Source organism: Balaenoptera ricei, chromosome 16, assembly GCF_028023285.1.
Source record: "Balaenoptera ricei isolate mBalRic1 chromosome 16, mBalRic1.hap2, whole genome shotgun sequence".
In the NCBI taxonomy this organism is placed as follows: domain Eukaryota; kingdom Metazoa; phylum Chordata; class Mammalia; order Artiodactyla; family Balaenopteridae; genus Balaenoptera; species Balaenoptera ricei.
Window position 1 is genome coordinate 38,016,855 of NC_082654.1, and position 22,102 is coordinate 38,038,956.

At 39.2% G+C, this 22,102-nt stretch overlaps 1 protein-coding gene across 8 annotated transcripts in view; it reads right to left on the bottom strand.

Moving 5' to 3' along the window:
- Positions 1–22,102, bottom strand: part of STAMBPL1 (STAM binding protein like 1) — a 45,066-nt gene that overhangs the window by 17,323 nt on the left and 5,641 nt on the right. For 5 of the 8 annotated variants that reach the window (XM_059899385.1, XM_059899388.1, XM_059899389.1 and 2 more), the window contains 2 exons: positions 4,192–4,274; positions 1,036–1,253 (listed from right to left, as the gene is read on the bottom strand). In XM_059899385.1, the coding sequence (XP_059755368.1) occupies positions 1,036–1,253; positions 4,192–4,221 (248 nt within the window). In that variant the 5' untranslated portion in view covers positions 4,222–4,274. Of the gene's footprint in view, positions 1–1,035; positions 1,254–3,892; positions 3,915–4,191; positions 4,275–5,706; positions 5,884–9,540; positions 9,776–22,102 lie in introns of those variants that run through there. The other 3 variants (XM_059899386.1, XM_059899390.1, XM_059899391.1) reach the window with 3 other exon arrangements.

Genomic DNA, 22,102 nt, shown 5'->3' on the forward strand with positions numbered 1-22,102 from the left:
TATTGCTTAACTTTATAGAAACTCGATTTTTCCCAGGTAGGATGAATGTTGCCAACCATTCTCTAAATTTCCAAGAAGTTAATTAACTTGAATAAAGTGCAGAGCCCACTTTGCACACCATATTAACTGCCTTTAATTTCGTCCATGGTAGAATCATGGATGCAGTATTTAAAACAGTTGATCTTTCAGCTTCTCGAATGTTCTCAGGTTAAGTCCCCAACTAAACTAATACAATTAATCAATGTGTGATTTCCAATTAAAACAAAAATAAGGGGTTCAGCTCAGATGAAATAATTTTTGGTAACAGGAGATCCTCCCAATCAGTAAGCTGGCAAATTGGTATGGAAAACCCAAATCCCATTTCTTTTAGTTCAAACTAGGATATCTTACTAACAAATATCTATCTAATGTGAAGTGTGATATTTTTACATGGCTGTTTTGATGGAGCCACTTTCACTCAATATTTTGGAAGCTCTTTTATACATACAATTCTTACACAGCTAAATAATTGCCTTAAAAAAATACTAACCACAATGTGAAACCAACTACTACACTCTGTCCCGGAATCAGTTCCTTCCTAGGATCGTCAATTTATCCCCTAGTCTCAACCCATCAAATTAAATATTTAAAATGTTAATGGCACGTTCCAGGTGTTGTAGATGGAGCTACAATATGATGTCTGATTTCATAAAGCTTGCATTCCTGTGAAGGAAGAATGACACAAAACAAGAAATTTTATCTGTGAAGAGAGGGAAGAGGCATGCTGGCTACTGGGCTGGCCTGTTGAAAGGTGTCTGACATCCCTGAGCTTCGCCCCATCCCTGATCATTCATCCCTAAGCCTCAGAGATGGTGTGAGGCCGCCTTTGAGCACATTACTTGGTAACTTAAAAACCTGGACATCTCATGCTTTGGGAGACTGTAAATTCAGTCTGAATATGAAAACATGCCGGCATCTAAGCTGTCTCACCAAAATACCAGGTAAATATTTTCCTCAATTTTCTCATTTTGAAGACCTCTAAAATAAAACACTTACGTTATAAATTTATTATAAAGAACAAAGGCATTTTCCAAGTTTCCTTCTTCCAAATACACGGACGCCATCCTCTCCATTTCTATTCCGGATCTAAAGTAGCGGCGTGGAGTGATATCTTCATTGATGGTGATATTACAGCCCAGCTTGCTTAGGGCGCGGACTCGCTCTTCCGGGCTGAGGGAAACATCCCTGTGGTCCGGCATCGCAGCTAACTTTTTCTGCAAAGTCGAATTTGAATCTCTGGTTATAAGAAGAAATGAACATGACTGAAATTATACATGTATTTTCTGTACTAAATACCTGCCATCAATACCTAAGGAAAGTTTTTCATAAGAGTTAGTGATATGATAAAAATAAGTCTTTTTGCTTAAACGTGTGGTCTACACACCAAACAGACACACATCTCCAGGGTAAACATACACTCTTTTGGACTAAGACCTCTTATAGGTTTCAGCTACAAATATGTGGCAGTTCCTGGGTATGCAAATGTTTTAGGTCATTTTAGGTAAAATATCATTGACCCTTATATCCTCACAGAAGCAAGCCAAGAGATGAATTCCTACCAGGGTAGGGATCATGTCATTATACTTGAAGGGCCTCCAAAGAGATGGCTTGGATTCGAAGTTACTATCAGGATTCAATTCTATTCCAAAACACATCTGGTTTTATAAGTAGCTTTCAGGGCCTCCCTGTATCTTTACCAACTGAATAAAACCCCCCCAATAATTCCAGGAAAAACCTTTTCAAGCATATGGCCATTCCCCCCACCCCTTTTTTAACATAAAGACACTCTCAGAGCCCGACATAATAGTAACTACACCATTAATTAGTCCCTGACTGAGAAAATAATAATAATTACTAAAAAAAAGTCTGTGATATTAATACATTTGTATTTTATTAATAAAAACAGCATCTATACACATCTGAAAAAACATGGAACATATACATTCAGGATAATTATTCAATTCTTCAATAAAAAGTCAGTGCTTCTGAAAGGTGAAAAAGCCAAATTTTTTCTGTTAAAGGCCATATAGCAAGTTTCTTAGGCTCAGTGGGACATATAGTCTCCATGGCAGGTACTCAGCTCTGCTGGTGTGAAAGCAGCCATAAACCCAACGTAAACAAATAATCCTGTGTTCCAAAAATATTGTTATTTGACCACAGGTAAATGTTTCAATGACATCAGAAAGTTACTGGAAAAAACAAAATCTATGGAAATTAGGGCATTTTCTAAAGCAGACTTCTAGCCTCCTGTGTGCACAAAAGTAACTTGTCCGTTTTTTATTACTATACAGTCTACCCTGAATTATAATTTGTATACAAGTATTTTTGACTCCTTATGAACTCCATGAGGGAAAGGAATCATTTTACTCTCATCTCTGTCCTCTGGAATGTAGTATATTCCCTGAAACACAGATGATAACCAATAAATGTATCAAATAAAGGAGGAAGAGAGGGAGCAACATGATTATAATTAGATTATCTTTTTATCTGAAGGAAAAAAATAAGATTTATTTTCCCTTTACGGGAATGGTGCTACCCTTCCTAAGTTTAAAATTGATTTCAGAGATAAACTGGGAAATAGCCTAAACTCTTCATCAATCTGTAGTGTTTCATTTGCATATGAACTTCTTAGATGTAAATAAATTTTCCAGATGAAAAAGCCTTAGTGTTCATTTTTACATTGACATGTTCACTAAAATTTTAATTATTCCTACATAATGTTCTAGAAAAACACACAAGGCACTCCATAAGGATGACTCCTTCCTCTGCAGAGGTGGAAATGGGTCAGCCTTTATTCTCCCACAGTGCCTTGACAATATGGGGTCAGAAAGTGAAAAGTTCCTCCAATTTTCTGCTCCTCAAACACACTCTCAAAAGCAACTGAGCATCTGTGAAGGACTTTTTCCTCAGAGAGAGAACACTAACCTATTTCAGAGCAAGAACCAGGCCCTCTATTTCTTCTTTTTTTTTTTTTAAATAAATTTATTTATTTATTTTTATTTTTGGCTGCGTTAGGTCTTTGTTGCTGTGCGCGGACTTTCTCTAGTTGCCGCGAGCGGGGTCTACTTTTCTTTGAGGTGTGTGGGCTTCTCATTGGGTGGCTTCTCTTGTTGCAGAGCACGGGCTCTAGGCGCCCGGGCTTCAGTAGTTGTGGCTCGCGGGCCCTAGAGCGCAGCAGGCTCAGTAGTTGTGGCGCACGGGCTTAGTTGCTCCGCGGTATGTGGGATCTTCCCGGAGCAGGGCTCGAACCCGTGTTCCCTGCATTGGCAAGCGGATTCTTAACCACTGCACCACCAGGGAAGCCCCAGGCCCTCTATTTCTTTATGTTCTGGTGCTAAACTTTGTGTGTATAGGGTATTCAGTATACTGCTGCTCCCAGGGCTACAGGGGTAGTGAGTGGGTTTGGGAGGGTCATCAGGAGGAGGGGGAGGGTAATGACAGCTTTCATTTATCAAGCCCCAAGGACAGGCTGGCAACATTAAAACTACGGTTTCCAAAAGCTGTAAGGCACAAAGTACAAAAACAGGGCCATGGAGATTATATAACGTTCCTATATTCACATTCAGAGACTGATCTGGGACACACAATAAGCTCATGGGATCCCAAGGCCCCTGTTATTTCCTCTCCAGCACGTTATTTCTTCTAAGATGTAGCTCAAGAAGGTGTGTACTATGTTGGCTGTAAGGGGAAAAGATGAAAAGGATGAGAGTTTCAAGTAGTCACACATTTACACAAAGATCCCAAAGCAGCATCTAGGTGTTAAATATAAAATTATTTCCTTGGTCATTACCACACAAGGTAAGCCTCTAATTTTTATCTGGGAAGAAGCTGAGGCACAAAGAAGTTGAAGTACCTGCTACAATGTCATCTGTGAAATTCTTCTCCCCGGTGTTATGCTAAAGGACTACACTCCTGGAATTGAACCAGATAGATTAAAATTTCACACTTTCATGGAAAAAAAAGCATTATTTTTAATTCTAGCAAAGGTGGTTTTATTAATCACTTCCTCAAAGGACAGGACCACGCAGATGGATGAAAACGGCAAGTGCTCAACTTCTTGAAGTAATTGTGACTCATTTCCCATTCAGTGTGTTTCTGTTCTTCTTTTTGGGTTTTCGGACCACATGTAAAATATCGGTTGGTGCCACCTACCAGGGAATTCACCGTTAACGGCGGATCCATGTTGTCCTGTCTACAAAATGATGGTGTTTATTGTTTCTTCTCAATCACTTCATCTGTTTCAAAGACAAAAAGCAGAGCTATGGTTATTTCTTGAGAACTCAAGTCTCAAATCCCAAATGCCAGGCTTATTTCTGCCTCAGAAAAAATATGAACAAATTGAAATAACTTATATAATCTGAGACTATTGGAAATCTCTTCCTGAAAATACAAAACTGCAGGTGGTTATAAGGTTTCTTGAAGCAGACTTTTAAAAAAGGAAGTGTGAAGAGAATTAGTTATTGCCTAGTACCCAGTGTGAATCTGCTGGGTGTTATCTTACTTAGAACACTATGCAAGGTTATAAAGTGGATTTACTTGCTTCAAAAGGAGAAAGAAGGTCATTGTGATTGAGAGCATGGACTCAGCCCTGGAGCCCATCTGGGCTTAAACTAAGTCTTACTGGCTGTGGTAGGTAGAATTCTAAGACGGTGCTGTGATTCCTGCCCCTTGGAATCCACATGTTTATGTAAGCCCCTCCCCTTGAGTGTGGCCAAGATCTGTAACTGGCTTCTCATCTCAGCAGAACATAGCAAAGGTGATGGGAAATTACTCCCATGTTTATTATATCCTGTCATATGGCAAAGATGAAGAGATTCTGCAGATATATTAAGGCCCCTAATATCTGAGGTTCAATTAATCAGAAGGGAGATTATCCTGAGTGGGAGACCTCTCCTGCCGACCTGGAAGACTCAGCCATCCTGAGTTCCACAGCAGTAGGGAGATGAATTCTGCCAAGAATGACGTGCTCTTGGAAGAGGACTCCAAGCCTCAGATCAGATCCTTACCCTGGTCGACGCCTCCATTGCTGCCTTGTGAGACCCCAAGCAGCGGACCTAGTTATGCTGTGCCTAGACTCCTGACCCACAAAACTGTGAGATAATAAATGTATGTTGTCTTAACACATGAAGCTTGGGGTGATTTACAATGCAGCAGTAGAAAATGAATGCTCTAGCTGGGTGACTGCAGGTAAATATCTAGCCTTTCTGTGCACCTGAATAAAGGGGGAAAATAATAGTACCTATGTCATGTCGTTGTGGTAAGGATTAAATGACTTAGCACATAAAGTGCTTAGAACAGTTCCCAGCACATAGTCAATATCATATCAATGTCCGCTATTATTAGAATCTTGATTTTGCAGTTGAGGAAACTGAGGCTCAGGGATGTTAAGTGAATGTACCCAAGTTCAAATAATCACTCAATAAATGTTAGTCTCCTTCCTTTGTATGCTAGTTTAGGTCGAGCTCTGCATGATCACTTCCCACTTCTAAATTTATGTCGGCTTTTATATTCCACTAATCACTTATGCGACGCTGAACACATATTTTCTCCTCAGTTCCTCATTCATGAAATGAGGGGGTTAAGCTACACTCTTTCAAGTTACAACGTTCTGTGATTCTCGAAAACTTCAGAAGTAGATTATTCAATCCTTCCGTGCTATTTTCTGACCTGAATCCATGGCTGGAAAATCCTTCCAAGGAAAGTCACTTAGTGTGTTCTGATCTTTCCCCTTCATCCTCTCCAGTGATCCCTGGAGTACACATCAAGCTGTAGGCCTGCAGGTTGCAGAAATGCCCAAGAAAGAAAGGACCTACAGAGGGCCCCAGTCACAGTGCAGTTTTAAAATACAAATTAATCCTGGGACCACTGAATGTAGGCAATCCCTTTGGGGGAATTACCACTTCTTGGTGAGAATAAAACAGAAAAAAAAAGACGTTAAAAGAGTTAAGGAGACAGAACAAAGAGGCTTATGGAGAATTTGAGGCTGGGTGGAGAGAGAAGAGGACAAGGAAATACTAGTTACTCATTGATTAGGGTCTCCTAAAAGCCAAGAATGAATTCTTTTAGGGGTTACTCAGATCCTTAAACAGAGCACAAATAATTTAAAAAGTTGGAAACATTAGCACAGCAGTTCTAAAATCATATAACCCTGAGACTTGTTTAAAATGCAGATTCCTGGAACTCAAAAGGATTCTGGATCCACTAGTTTTAAGCCCACCGATAGGCATTGTTAGGATGTGGTGCAGGTGATTTTGATACATGAGACTTCCAAACAATGCTTGGAAAGACACTGCATCTGAGAATGTATCAAGCAGGATTCTTAGTTGCAAGCAAAGGCACCGACTCTTGAATCCATAGAATGATAATGGAAAGGTCACAAATTTCCAAGAAGGCCAGATAAATTGGGCTTGGAGGCTATATACCCAGCAACATGACCCCAAATCACACAGCAGCACTGGTCTGCTGCCTGTCACTGATGGGCGGGGGAGCCAGCGGCTTCCATCACCAACACCAGCTGCTGTCCGGGAAACCACCTGTGGAGGTGCCACATATTTTTTCATGTCACTAGTTTCTAATTCCAAATATGAGGTGGAGGTGCCTGAATGGCAGAACCTAGGTCACATGCCTGCAGCCAGGCTGCAAAGGTGGTTAAAAATGCAAATATCTAGAACTTCACACTTCCATAGGAGGCAAAGTGGGATGTGCCAGGTGAGAAAAGGTAGATTCAAGGCTGGGCGGCCAAAAACAACGGTAAGTGCGCACAAAAATCAAACTTTTCTGCAATGATCTACTAGACGTATAAAATGCTTAATTCAATATATCTTGAACACCAGAATTTATTAAATTCCTATAGATGAAAACCAATAGTTAAATCTCTCTTTAACTCTATTAACTCCCCCACACAAATTTATTTATAATTCAGAAACAGAAACCAACTCCCCTCAAATCTAATAGGAAAGAAGTTTATACATTGGTCAGTCAACTGCTTTTTTTTGGACCATTAACTACTCAGTGGCAGTGGTCCTGCCTTAATTCCTTTATTTTTCAATCTGCAGTCCTACCACTTATCCCTTGCAATATAAACAATTACCAATGTCAGCATAAACAGGTTATGTTCTCAAGACCAGTAGCTGTCAAAGTGTGATACAGCGTCCCCAAGGGGTCTGCAAGGTCAATATTATTTTCGTAATATTACTAAAACATTATTTGCTTTTTTTACCATCCATCTGTATAGTGGAGAGTTCCATAGGGTACAAGTTAATGGCTATGCTCACTTGCATCTTCTTGTAAATGTCTGCTACAATTTTTAATATGGTAAATATAAACAGATATAACCCACAGAAACAACGTTTTTTTAGTGCCCTTAGTAATTTTTAAGAGTGTAAAGTGGTCTCATGACCAAAAAATTGGAAAACCTGCTGCTCTAGATCAACTACGCAAACAAACAAAACAAAACCTCGCCATGCTACTTCAATCTAACCAGAAATATAGTGGGCCATAAGAATCTAAAAGATGAAAAAATAATGGTCAAGTATCACCTTCCATTTGTACTACTAAGGTCTCGCTAAAATAATTAGAAAACTGAGGGCACAATAAGAGATACCTTACCTCACAGAACCCAAGACCCACAAGAGCAAATGTGGCAGACTGCTATATAACCTGCAATACCCATTCTCTTTTTCTAATATAAAAATATAATTTTTTAGTTGATACACAGCCACCCACGTAAAACCTACATTTCCAGGCTTTCCCTGCCCTAAGGTGGCAACGCATCTATTAGTGTGTCTGAGCAGGGTGAGAGGAGAGGACAGGGGTGGGACATGAAATCAGAGAGGCAAGGAAGGTAAGGAGGACATAAGTCCTCCATAAGGACACAAGATCACCATACGGACTTTCACTTTTATTTGGAGTGAAATGGGGAGCTATTTAGGGCAATGAGCAAATGAGCGACATCAATGGCACTACAATTTAAAAAGTGACCTTGGGGTGCTGTTGCAAATGCACTTGGGGAAGCACGGGAGGAGTGGGAGATCAGTGGGGAGAGGTGATGACGGCTTGGGGGGTACAGAGAGCTGGAGACTGCAGTGGATCAGCAAATGTGATGTTCGTTATTTTCTCCATTTCCAACCGGAGGAAAGGCAAATGACTTAAGTGCCATAATTATAAGCAAATGGTACTTAAAAGAAGGATGTAATCCATGTAACATTAATGACAGGAGAGCTGGCATGACACTGGCAGGGCCATCTTTTCCAAATCCTCACCCTTCAGCAACTGTCATGGGAAGACAGGCTGAAGACGACTTCAAGTGCTAAAGATAAAGATAAACATTGCAATTTGGAGGATCAGAAATATACTGAAACAAGACACCCAGAGGATGCCAAAGGCGCAGGGGAAGGACTCAACATCATGCAGGAATAAAATATAAAATCCCTTTTCAAAGTGGAGGCTCCAGGAGCACATAGTGCAAAGACAGCCTTTGGCTTCAGCTTGGGTATGAGTCCCGGCTTTATTATCTACTTGCTGGTCATCCCCACTGGACCCTTCCAGGCTCACTTCCCTCATTCACAACTGGGATCATCACCACTTCATCAATTCAGAGTGGTTTACAACTAATGAAAAACATTCAACAGGAATGCCTGATTTTATCTCAATCTACTCCCTACTCTCTGCCCCCAGAAGAGCCCATATCCCTGCAGCTTGATAACATCTGAACTACAGCCTTGTGACACCTTTAACCTGTAATATACCTCTTGAGAATTCTTTTGGCTGTAGAGCTCCTGTCTTCTTGCCTTTATCTCCAGACCCTTTTCCTCACTGTAGATTCGAAAGACACACCACTTTCCTCTTTAAACTGACCTTTTAAAGAGTAGGGAGAGTATCCAATTTCTGTTCATCCTCACACACAAGGGCCTGGGGAAACCGGGCGCAGGAAGGTATCAGAACCACATATTCACAACGAGCACACGGAAGCCAACCCCCGTCCTAGCGGAGCAGCTAACAAGTAGCTCCTGGAACCATCTGAGCAGCTCCTGACTGTGCCCAGAGCGGGTGAGGCACAAATCTAGTCTCATTCAAGAGTGGCCTGGGATGGGGCAGGACCCTCTCCAAACTGGCACTTCTCAGCTCTTGAGTTTTAACAGTTCACTCTCTCTACGCCCTCTTGGTGCTATAGCCCAACAGCAGGATCCTTCTGGGTTCTGGGTCCCAACTGGATGTCTCTATGTCTCAACTGCCCCCAAGGAAATGTGGAAGCAGCTCTATGATTCTGCCCTTTAAAACCAGCAGCAAGTAATGCCAAGAACAAAAGAGGACAATATCTAACCCGTTAACACAGTGTTTCTTTTGTGACCTTTTTAGCCTTAATTATTAATTCCCTTAATTTTCCTTCTCTTCCTTTTCTTTTTCTTAAATACTTTTTTTGGGGGCCTGGTGGGCTAAGCTCAGAATCCTGATTTAACTTGCATACACAGAGCCAGATTTTTCCAGAATACAAAGACTAACCAGGCAGGAAACAGTCTCCTGAGAGACCGGGAACACAGGACAGCCAGTGAGACCATCGCCCAAACGTGTCGTTTTCTCACTGGTACTCCTTTCAGGCTGAGTGCTGCAGGGAACTGGATAAGCAGGGGCGGCAGATGAGAGAGGCCAGGGCACCTCATGCCACATGCTGTAGTCTCATTTCTAATTGGCCAAAAGCAGCCTTTCTTCTCCCCACTGGGTCAGAGTTCAGGTTTTCCTGGAAGAACATGGTGCAATTTACTTAGTTGGAGATAAAGGAAATGATCATAACCTAGACTGTGGGCTGCAGTGACCTAATCTGATTTAGATAAAAGGAGGTTAAAGGGTCACTCCCACGCCTTAAATGACAGAGGCAGAAAGGAGCATCTCCTGAGTCACAGCAGGCTTACAGATTGGGACCTGCTTCAGGAAAAAAAAAAAATGATCTAAGCCCATCCTTGCTGTTCATTTGGAAGGATTCAGACGTTAAAACCAAAGATTATTTTTTTATACTCAAGAGATTATTTTTATATAATCTTTGTAAATCAGAAATTATCATCTGCTGTGACCCAGATGATACCATTATTTGTACTAAAATATTGATATGATAAATATGAAACTTGATCCGAATATTAGAAATAGCTTTTATTGTCTTTTTTATATACTTGTAAGTACTACATGTGAGTACCTGCTAGGTATCAGGTATTTGTCTCTTATCCCTAGAAGGATATCCCAAGTTAAACATACCTCAGCAGTGTAGTTAAGATTAGATCAATCAGCAAGAATGCAGTTGCTACAGGAAAGATTATTAAATAAATCACCATGCCCAATATATGTTTCAAATTACTTTGAGGTAAGTCTAGGCTACCCTGAGGGCAATCAAGTCGCACTTTGGGCCATAAAAGAATTATTTCTCATAGTGCAGTACAATTTTTATTCTGACACCAGGATGAGATGTTTGGGCACCCTTAGCCCAGCAGCTCAGGGTTTGGGGCAGTATACGTGTAGGAGAAACCAGCTTCTACCACTTGTGAGGTGGGAGTGCTATGGTGTCTTATTTAACCCTTTTGTGTACTTTATCTTCATCTATTAAATGGGGGGAAATAACACCCTTCCAGAAGAACTCAGTGGAAGCTTACATGAGGTTAAAAAAAAAAACCACAAAAAAGAGAATTTCCTGGCGGTCCAGTGGTTAGGACTCCACGCTTCCACTGCAGGGGGCGTCCACTTCCATCCCCAGTTGGGGAACTAAGATCCCGCATGCCACGCAGCGTGACCAAATTAAATAAATAAAGATCATTAAAACACACACACACAAATTCTATTACAGTTCCTGGCATGCAGTAGAAAACTCAAAGAAAATCAGTCCCTTTTCACATCAAATGGTTAGAAAAGTAAGATGATGTAGGCTTCTATTATAAATAGCAGAGATGACTAATGTTTAACTACTTGCTTCATTGCAATTAGTCTTTGACAGTCGCTGTCAGTTGTCTATCCAACAGCCGCCCACTCTCCCCACCCCCGCTTCTTCCTGCCAGCAGGGCCCAGCCTCACTAGAGATACTCACTTTTCCAGACTCCCTGGCACTCAGGACTTGACTAGCTGGCAAGTGACCAAATCTTGGAAAATGGGACCAGAAGGGAGAAATCTATTGGGAGGACTCTGAGATACTTTCATCTCTAATACAAAGAGATAGTCTGGAGAATATGTGCCTTTTCATCAGCTGGACCTGTGTCTTCATGTAAGACTTGAAATGCAGCAGCCCTCTTGCAACCCAGACGGGTCAAGCCTAAGACCCAGCTGGATGGCAGAGGTGGAGGGTGGAGGGAGCCTGGCTCTTTGCAGACACTGTTGAGCTGCTGAGCTTATCTTGAAACCATTCTCCTCTGAACTGTTATTGTGTAAGACATAAGCACCATTGTTTAAGGCACTCTTAGGATTCTGTAATCTGCTGCCTAATTGATACAGGATTCCTCTGGCAACGTAAGGAAGTGTTTACCTATGTGAATCCAATGGTGAAAGCGCTAATTCTGAATACTAATACTAACACTAATACTAATATTAAGAAGAAGGAGAAGAAGGAGAAGAAGAAGAAGAAGAAGAAGGGGAAGAATTTTGTGAGATTTAACAATTTTCGAAGGAAATATTTCTATCATAATATTATATTCTTCTTTGATTAAAATATGTTATTTAACTCTTTCTTCATGATTCACAGTTTTATTTCAACGTACCTGCCAACAGCAATGCTTCCCTCCATTTCTAATTTGCTTTCATCTAGAAAATCACTTAAAAAACAACTTCTTTACTAAACTTCTCTGACTTCAGTCTTTCTCTCCTTTTAGTCTATCTTGATTACTGATAAAATAATTTAAATTTATTTGTAAAATTAAAGTTTAACTGGACATGGGTCTGAAAGGATCTCCTGTGAATAAACTATATGCTGATTACAGTGACTGCTACATGATTTCTAATTTGGCTGCTGAAAAATCATTTTTCTTACCTTTTTTTTCCTCTACTATCTTCTACATAAGAGCAAGTTGAGTTCTGGGCAGGTGAGGTAGGACTATGTATATCACCTTTAATTCAGCAAAAGAGCTATCGTAATAATAATTATATTATTATGATAATATAATATCATAATTATATTATAGTAATTGGTTACTAATTATATACTAACCAAAAGCTTTCCTTCCCTGGTTATCTGAAGTAATGCATTGACCTCCATTCTCAGCCCTCACAACAGCCTTATCAAATAGGAAGCAGTTGAGTCTAGAGATTAGACATGCAGCCTCCAGGGTCAGACCACATGGGTTCAAATTCTGACTCCAAGCAATAACTGCAGAATCACAGCTACCCAGACTGCAAAGTGGGGTTGATAATAGTAACTAAGGAAAGACCTGTTGAGAAGGTGAAGTGAGAAAATGCTTGTGAAACCAAGAGCGCGATGCTTGGTGTCAGGAAGCACTCAGCAAATGATAATGACCATTATCTCCATTTTATAGGGGAGGAAACTTGAGCCTAGACTAGGCAAGCAACTTAAGTAAGTGGTGGAGCAAGGACTCAAGACTAGGTGTGTAAGATCCCAGAGTTCATACTCGTAGTCACACGGTGATACTGGCAATTAATATTTAATAGCTGATGGTGAAATCAGGGGAAGGTCAAATTCTTGGGCTTTGGACAAGAGTGATAGGATTTATTGCAGAAATGAGACTTCAGGCCAGCATTACATCTGTTTCATAGTCTTCTTCCTGCCAAAGAAATAAAAGGGCATCCATTCCCTCCACTTGTTTCTTAGGCAGAGTGATTCGATGTCTGTGGACTGACCACCTGGAATATGTAGTTAAGAAATTCAAATGCATAATTATTCGACCAAGACACAGTTTAATTCAAAATATGTGCTGGTTTTTAATGTAAATTCTAAATTGTGGTACTCAAATTACTTGGCCATAAAAAAGAATGAAATAATTGCCTCTGTAGCAACATGGATGGACCTAGAGATTATCATACTGAGTGAAGTAAGCCAGACAAAGACAAATAATATATGATATCGCTTATATGTGGAATCTAAAAAATAATACAAATGAGCTTATTTATAAAACAGAAACAGACTCACAGACATAGAAAACAAAGCTACGTTACTGAAGGGGGAAGGGGGGGAGGGATAAATTAGGAGTACGGGATTAACAGATATACACTACTATATATAAAATAGCTAAACAACATGTATTTACTGTATAGCACAGGGAACTATAGTCAATGTCTTGTAATAACCTATAATGGAAAAGAATTGGAAAAATATATATATATGTATAACTGAATCAGTTTGCTGTACACCTGAAACTAACACAATATTGTAAATCAACTATACTTCAATAAAAAAATAAAATAAATTCTGGTATTCAAAAGGCATTTCATATGCTCATAAATATACTAATTTATGATTCTGTTGTACATTTTAAATGAGGTGATTCAATTAATATCTTCATAAAACAATTAAAAATTCATAAAACATTTGGAATATGAATTTGAAGTGTTGGGGAGAAATTCAGTTAATTTGCCAAGATAGATTCATATGAGATTAATTGTGTTATCTTGCTGTTGAAATACTAAAATTTCCTGGAAATTATGCATTCTAAAGATAAGCCACCCATAAGCCACTAAACTCTAATATCTACTGGAACATACTTCCCTTTTTATTGCAATTTGCTTTTAAGAAAATACTATCCAAGGGAACACTCTTGCACTGTTGGTGGGAATGTAAATTGATACAGCCACTATGGAGAACAGTATGGAGGTTCCTTAAAAGACTAAAAATAGAACTACCATATGACCCAGCAATCCCACTACTGGGCATATACCCTGAGAAAACCATAATTCAAAAAGAGTTATGTACCACAATGTTCATTGCAGCTCTATTTACAATAGCCAGGACATGGAAGCAACCTAAGTGTCCATCATCGGATGAATGGATAAAGAAGATGTGGCACATATATACAATGGAATATTACTCAACCATAAAAAGAAATGAAATGGAGGTATTTGTAATGAGGTGGATGGAGTTAGAGTCTGTCATACAGAGTGAAGTAAGTCAGAAAGATAAAAACAAATACAGTATGCTAACACATATATATGGAATCTAAGGAAAAAAAAAAAAAGGTCATGAAGAACCTAGTGGCAAGGCGGGAATAAAGACACAGACCTACTAGAGAATGGACTTGAGGATATGGGGAGGGGGAGGGGTGAGATGTGACAGGGTGAGAGAGTGTCATGGACATATATACACTACCAAATGTAAAATAGATAGCTAGTGGGAAGCAGCCGCATAGCACAGGGAGATCAGCTCGGTGCTTTGTGACCACCTAGAGGGGTGGGATAGGTGGGAGCGAGGGAGATGCAAGAGGGAAGAGATATGGGAACATATGTATATGTATAACTGATTCACTTTGTTATAAAGCAGAAACTAACACACCATTGTAAAGCAATTATACTCCAATAAAGATGTTTTTAAAAAAAAAGAAAAAAAGAGAATGGGGATCCAAAAAAAAGAGTCATGTACCACAATGTTCATTGCAGCACTATTTACAATAGCCAGGACATGGAAGCAACCTAAGTGTCCATCGACAGATGAATGGATAAAGAAGATGTGGTACATATATACAATGGAATATTGCTCAGCCATAAAGAGAAATGAAATTGAGTTATTTGTAATGAGGTGGATGGACCTAGAGTCTGTCATACAGAGTGAAGTAAGTCAGAAAGAGAAAAACAAATACCATATGCTAACACATATATATGGAATCTAAAAAAAAAAAAAGGTTCTGAAGAACCTAGGGGCAGGACAGGAATAAAGATGCAGACGTAGAGAATGGACTTTAGAACATGGGGAGGGGGAAGGGGAAGATGGGATGAAGTGAGAGAGTGGCATGGACATATATACACTACCAAATGTAAAATAAGTAGTGGGAAGCAGCTGCATAGCACAGGGAGATCAGCTCGGTGCCTTGTGACCACCTAGAGGGGTGGGATAGGGAGGATGGGAGAGAGACGCAAGAGGGAGGGGATATGCGGATATGTGTATATGTATAGCTGATTCAGTTTGTTATAAAGCAGAAACTAACACACCATTGTAAAGCAATTATACTCCAATAAAGATGTTAAAAAAGAAAAGAAAATACTATCCACAAGTTATCTAATCCAATGAAGCATAATGAGTCAGAAATACATTTTTTAAATAACATCATCTTCTTGCCTGCCAGATGCCTGAAGCCCAGAGATGAGGTCAGTCCTTGGGCATTATTAATCAATTTTATTTAATTTTCATAAATTTCCTAAGGGCAGTGCTTGAAAGACATGAATTTAGTCCAGCACTCCTTTCAAAAGCAAAAGTTGTCCCAGAATACCTCTCATACACGGCTTCTCCAGTGTTCCTCAACCAAAGGAAATGTTCTAACTGTTCAACACATTTCAATAGATAGCTGCAGTCACATTTTTGGTTTTGAACTAGACAATCTCTTCAACGAGGTGGACAAAATCAAAACAGGCTGTGTCCCTTCATCACTTTCCCTGGCAGGTTACTTTTAAATGTTTAAAGAGCCCCCTCCCTATACTGCCAAAGCCGTTAGCAAGTGGCCTTCCACTGTTTCTCTTTGCTCACCCCACTCACTTCCTTCTTATTTTCCTTCCCTGCAGCTTATACCCCTCTACTCTGATGTAAAGTTTCCTGTGAGTGTGGTTCCTGGGCCACCTGCACCATAATTACTCAGTGGAGGAGGAGGGTGGTTATTAATAACAAACATTTCTATGCCCCATCAAATCAGTATTTCTGCCATGGGTGCCCCACAGAGCTCTATTTTTATCAAGCAGCCTAGGAGATCTTTATGCACATTGAAACTTGAGACTCACTGCATCAGATAAAACTGCTCTAAGACAGTTACAAATAACCCCCTAAATACCCGCCTTGATCAGCGGAACAGTACCTACTTTAGAGCAAACTCCTGCTTTGCTCTAAATGAAGTAGAGGCATTTCCTTTTTCCTCCCACTTCCCTCACCTTGCATCTTACCTATTAATTTTCTGTCTTTTAACATACTTTTATTCCATGGGACACATTTCTTTCAAGGCTTCATTTAAGGCTTAATCTGAGCACTGTGTCTTCACTCCATCCACTTTCACCAGGATATCCGACTGTGATTTCTCACTCAATAGTTCCAAGGCTAATAACTACTGTATATCTTTCCCACAAGTATCAGCTCCAAGTAAATTCATTCCTTCATTTATTTATTCAACATTATTTATGAAGCTCTTACTTCCTGCTAGGAACTAGTGAGCAAAGACACAGACGATATTGATCTTATGAAATTTACATTCTGCTAGAGGCAGGAGGTTGAGCACAGAGGTACTAAGATACCAAGATACTAAACAACTAACTGCACAAATATATCATTAAAACTGCGGTAAGTGCTACAAATATGAAATACAACAGAGGTGGTTATGCATTTTTTGGCAAAAATATCTCAGAAGTGGTGGTGTGTCCTTCTCAGTACATCAGGAGACACTGATTTGCCCTGTTATCAGCGATGTTTACTTTGATCACCTAAGTTATGTCTGCCATGTTTCTCCCCTGTAAAGATACTATTTTTCCTTTTGTAATTACAAAGTGTCTTACAGGGAATTACTTTGCGAATATGCAAGTATACTTTTGCCCATTCATTTTAGCATCTAAAGATTATTCTTTTCTGAAGTGATTATTACTGTGATGTTTGAAAATGGTGAATTTTCTATTTCTACCCTTCTTTCTATATTTATTAGCTTAGTTGGAGTTTTTGTTGAAGGTTGTTTAATTTTTTGTACAAAATTTTAAAATTTTAGGCTGTCAAAAGGATCCTTTTTTTCTTTTATGGTATCTGGGTTCTTCATCATTCTTTAAAAGGTCTTCAAACTGACTAATGATAAAAAATTTTAAAAAACATGTCTACCAATCTTTTCTCCTAGTAATTTTTTTTTTTTTTTCTATTTTTTTTTTTCGAGGGGATGATTTTTTTTTTTTTAATAGCTACTTTATTATTTATTTATTTATTTTTTTTTTGTTTGTGTTTGGGTCTTCGGTTCGTGCGAGGGCTTTCTCTAGTTGCGGCAAGCGGGGGCCACTCCTCATCGCGGTGCGGGGACCGCTCTTCATTGCGGTGCGCGGGCCTTTTCACTATCGCGGCCCCTCCCGTTGCGGGGCACAGGCTCCAGACGCGCAGGCTCAGTAGTTGTGGCTCACGGGTCCAGCCGCTCCGTGGCATGTGGGATCCTCCCAGACCAGGGCTCGAACCCGTGTCCCCTGCATTAGCAGGCAGACTCCCAACCACTGCGCCACCAGGGAAGCCCTCTCCTAGTAATTTTATGGTTAGTTATTTTTGAATAAATACCATTGATCTGTATGGAATTTATTTTTATGTAAGGAGTATGACACGGATACAGATTCTTTTTATCATTAGGCAAAATGACCCTGAATCTCTTCAATTTTGCTTAGCTTCTTATTTAATTCTCAACTCTGCTCAATAAGGTGATCTGCCCAAACTAGGAACTAAGTACATATTTATTAAACTGAAGTAGTCTCTTAATTATACCTCAACGAAGCTGAAAAAAAAAAGTCTGGGAGTGATGGATAAACTTACATAGAGAAGAGATATCAGCAATTCAGAAAGGAGGCAAGTATGCAACTGTGTTGGAGATACCCCAGAACTGGACTGAGAGTGGTAAAAAGAATGTAGAAGGATAAATAGCTATTGGGAGCGATTCTGAGGGGAAAAAAAACATAGAACCTGGAAGTTAAGTGAAAAGACCGGAATATAGGAGCGTAAGTAGGCAAAGATACTGTAAATGTTGGCATCTAAGGGAAGTGGAGATGGTGATGCTTCTGACTTCAACAGAGAAAACTTCTCCTGTATCTCAGTGAATGGCATCAACACCCAATTACACACAACCTGGCAAAACTTGGAAACAGTCACCGTGAATCTCCTCCCTCCCTCAACTCCACATCCATTCTACCACTTATAGTTGCTGAGTCACCCTCCAAGATATCTCTCAAATCTGCATTTTCTCACCAACTTTCCTTACAGTACCCTAATCTGTGTCACCCTTTACTCTGTCTGCATCGCTAGAATAGCCTTCTAATTGGTCTATTTGTCTCCATCATGCTCCCCTTTGTTTAATTCTACATTCAACAGGTATGCTATTCAGATATTGTCATTTCTTCACTTAAAACCCTTTAATAGCTTTCCATCACTGTCAATATCATGCATCTTTAATAGGTCCCACAAAGCTGGGTCTGATCCAGCTGCCAACCCACCAGCCTTCTATTCACCCTCATTGCACACTTCTACTTCCTCTGTATCTTTCCAGTGTTAGTTTAAGCATCTCTTCCTCAGGCAGATATTTTTGACCACTTCCAAACGAAGTCACACTCTTGGTCATATACTCATAAAGAAATACCATACAAACCCAAACTGAGGGATTTTCTACAAAAAAAAACTGGCCAGTGTTCTTAAAAAGTGTCAAGATGATGAAAGACAGAAAGCCTGAAGGAATGTTTCGGATCAAAAGGGACTCAGGAGACATTACAAAAAATGCCATGTGTGATCCTGTATGGGATCCTGGACCAGAAGAAGGACACTGGTGAAATGTGAATAAGATCTGTAGATTAGACAATATAGTATTGTAACAGTGTTAGTATCCTGATTTTGATAACTACCGTGATTATATTAGCTGTTAATATTTGGGGAAATGGGTAAAAAGGATATACAGAAATTCTGTGTACTATTTTTGCAATTTTCTGGAATTCTGAAATTATTTTAAAATTAAATATTTTTAAAATGTTCAATTAGTACCTTAACAATCCCTTCAACAAGTAAAATGACAACAAAAGGAAAAAAGTTTGCATCATATGCAACATATATAATATTGATTATGTCTAAACTATAGGGCATATTTGCAGAACAGTAAGAAAGAGATACAAAGTTGAATAAAAATCAGCAAATGGAATGAACACGTCATGAGAGAAATATAAACGGCTAAGCAGCACGTGAAAAATATTAATTTCACTAGTAATTAAGAAACTATGGATTTGAAATGGTATTTCCATTTATTTGATTGATAAAATTTACGTGATTGGTCATACTTAATATTGATGAAGACTGGAAGAAAAGTTGGCAATTAAAAAAAATAATACGCATTCCTGTTGACCAAGCAATTCTAAGTTTCCCCCATAGACTGTCCTGCCCAAATAATACACTAATACACACACACACACACACTCTCACACACACACTTGCTCCCACTGTAGTACGGCTTAAAAATATTACAATTTTGGAAATTAAAATACATAGCCGTCAAAAGGATGTTATTTGAAATAAAGAATCTCTACAGGAAATGAAGCCATTAGAAAAGATTTATATCTATATGTGCTGAACCAGGAAGTTGTCCGCGTTACAGCATTAAGTGAAAAAAAAAGCAAGTTGTAAAATAGCATATAACGTAGGACTCCCACCTTGTAGTACTAATACATATGTATTTAATGTATATTGGCATTTGCTAGAAAGGTATCTGAACAACATGCACTGGATTTTTCTCAGCTGTTCTCTCAAGGATGAAATCATGAAGGATTTCATATGTAACTTATTCATTTCGGTACAATTTGTTACAAGTATGTATCACTTCATTATCAGACAAATTATACTTTTTTTAAAGCCTAGAAATTGTCAGTAGGTAGCTCCAGATTTGAAGCCTAGCCCTGCCAGTTTCCAGATGTGTGGATTTTGATCAATTACTCCCTGAGTCTGTTTCCCTTGTCTAAGGTGAGACACTTGCCTCACAATGTTTTGAAGGTAGTGGTAGTTGAAACAGTTATTCAAGGGCTTTCTAAACCCAGAGAGGCTATCTGGCCTGATGGCTGGGCAGCCTTGGTGCTACACACCATAACATGCAGCTGCTAGAGAGAGCAGTTAGCTGATTGGCTATAGACCTTCAGGAAAACAGCGCGGGAGAACCCTGTTGCATGAACCCTTCAGTCAGTCCCGCCAAATTCAAGGCCCCAAGGGCTCACCCTGCTCCCTTCTGCCTTTCCTTAATCCTCTCTTCTGGACCACGTACCATGTGTCCCTAGCACAAGAGTAAGGCTTGTTTGCATCAGGTTAGTCTCCTGATCAAAAAAGCAACTGATAACCTAGTGTCTATGGAAGAGGTCTAAACACCCTTGCTGGCCCTCAGTGCTGTGCATTATTAGACTTTGCTTTCCATTGCTTCCCAATATATAAGGCTTCCCCTACTTTTCTTTTTGATCAAACCCTCTCTGCCCTATCCCAACATCTGCCATTCAGAAGGAGGTGCAACATTCTTTCCTGCCAGCTCTGTGGTTTTCTGATTTCTTCCACCTGAAAACAGGTATTCATAAGAAAACTAAACACAGTGTTGGGTGCCATTACAAAAACTCCAAGGCAGCCTTGATGGATATGTTATTCCATAAAAATGTATATGAAAATCAGAGGAATAAATGCATAAAGCTTAAAAACAGAAGCACAAATTTGCATATAAAATTAGATTTAGCTTCTAAATAGGTTTTTCTCTAAGTATGGTTTATTGACCACCTGCATCAGAATCCTCTGAAAAGGTTGTTAAAATAAGGCTCCCAGGCCCTGCCCAAACTTACTAAATAATAACCTATGGGGGTGGCATGGAAGTCATTCTGGTTTTTTGAGACTAGTTTGAAATGCACTGCCCTAGTTACCTTTCTAAGTCTTTCAATAATATTACATTTGACAAAAGACAAAGAACCTTGATGCCATAAGAATGTGATGGTCATTTACATTTCTTTCAAGAGCCACATTTGAATTTCTTGAACTTTTCAATACTTGGACAAAAAAAAGTTCCACACCCACCAATGATTCTAAGTGATTTTCATCTTTTTTTTCCTTAAAGTACTATATTGATTCAGTAAGCAGTTTCTCTGCCCCATTTTTACAAAAACAGGAACGTATGAAGGATTTATTCCAGGCTTCTCTTTTCTAATCTCATTCTATCTACCACTTCCAATTGTTCCTCTTGTTAAAGAAAATGTGTCCTGTGGAACAGTTTATAAACCAACCTCTCAAGGACAAAACAGATTGGAAAAAGAACTGAAGTCAATCTATCAGAAGACTGAAGCATGAACCCACAGGCATAAAGGCCTCTCCATATTTCTTCTCAGTGGTTGAAATGCATACTTCCGGTGTTAAAAGACAGGGCTCCAGCAACAGATTCAATAAAATTACAGGGTCCTTAGATGAGCTGAATTTAAACTTGATCACCATTACTGACTGCAGTTTTCTTTATGCCTTTAATGAAAAGGTGCACAGTTGATTACGGTCCTAGCCACTCAAGTTTGAAATGTAACACTCCCAAAAAAGACCCACAGTGGAGTTTCCCCCTGAGTACCTGCAAAGGCAAAACAGGCAGTGTTAACTGGGGACTGGAAGGGTTAAAAATGAGTCATCACTGGCCTCCTGTTTCCAATAAACCAGAGTCAAATCAAGTCAAGCAATCAAAATGAGTAATTTGTGATGAGTCCCTGAACAGCTAGCTATCTCTTGTATGAGCCTGGGCTGAATCTTTGGTTCAGTTACTGTGAAAGCACTGAAACCTAAGTACAGCAAAAGTTTAAAAACAAAATAAAACACCAAATTCACCAAAACTCAAACTTAGTCAAGTTTAAACTCACAACATTTTTAAATAGTTCCTTTAAAAGAAACTGGACTTTAAATAATTATGTAATTTGAACAAAAGGGTAAAATCAAACAATGCAGACTGTATTTTTTAAAATGAGATTTAAAAAATTTTCCTCAACTAAATAGTATCCGTGAACTTTACACAAGACCAAGAAAAGTTTTTGCCTCCTTAGAAAAAAACAATACTAGTTACAAATCTCTGAAATTTATTTATGAGAATAAAGAATTATGAGGACTAATGTAATGTTAAAATATTGAAATCAGTGATGACATACTCCTTGCTAAAGAAGTTCTGGAGGAATTCAGAATTTTTGATTCTTT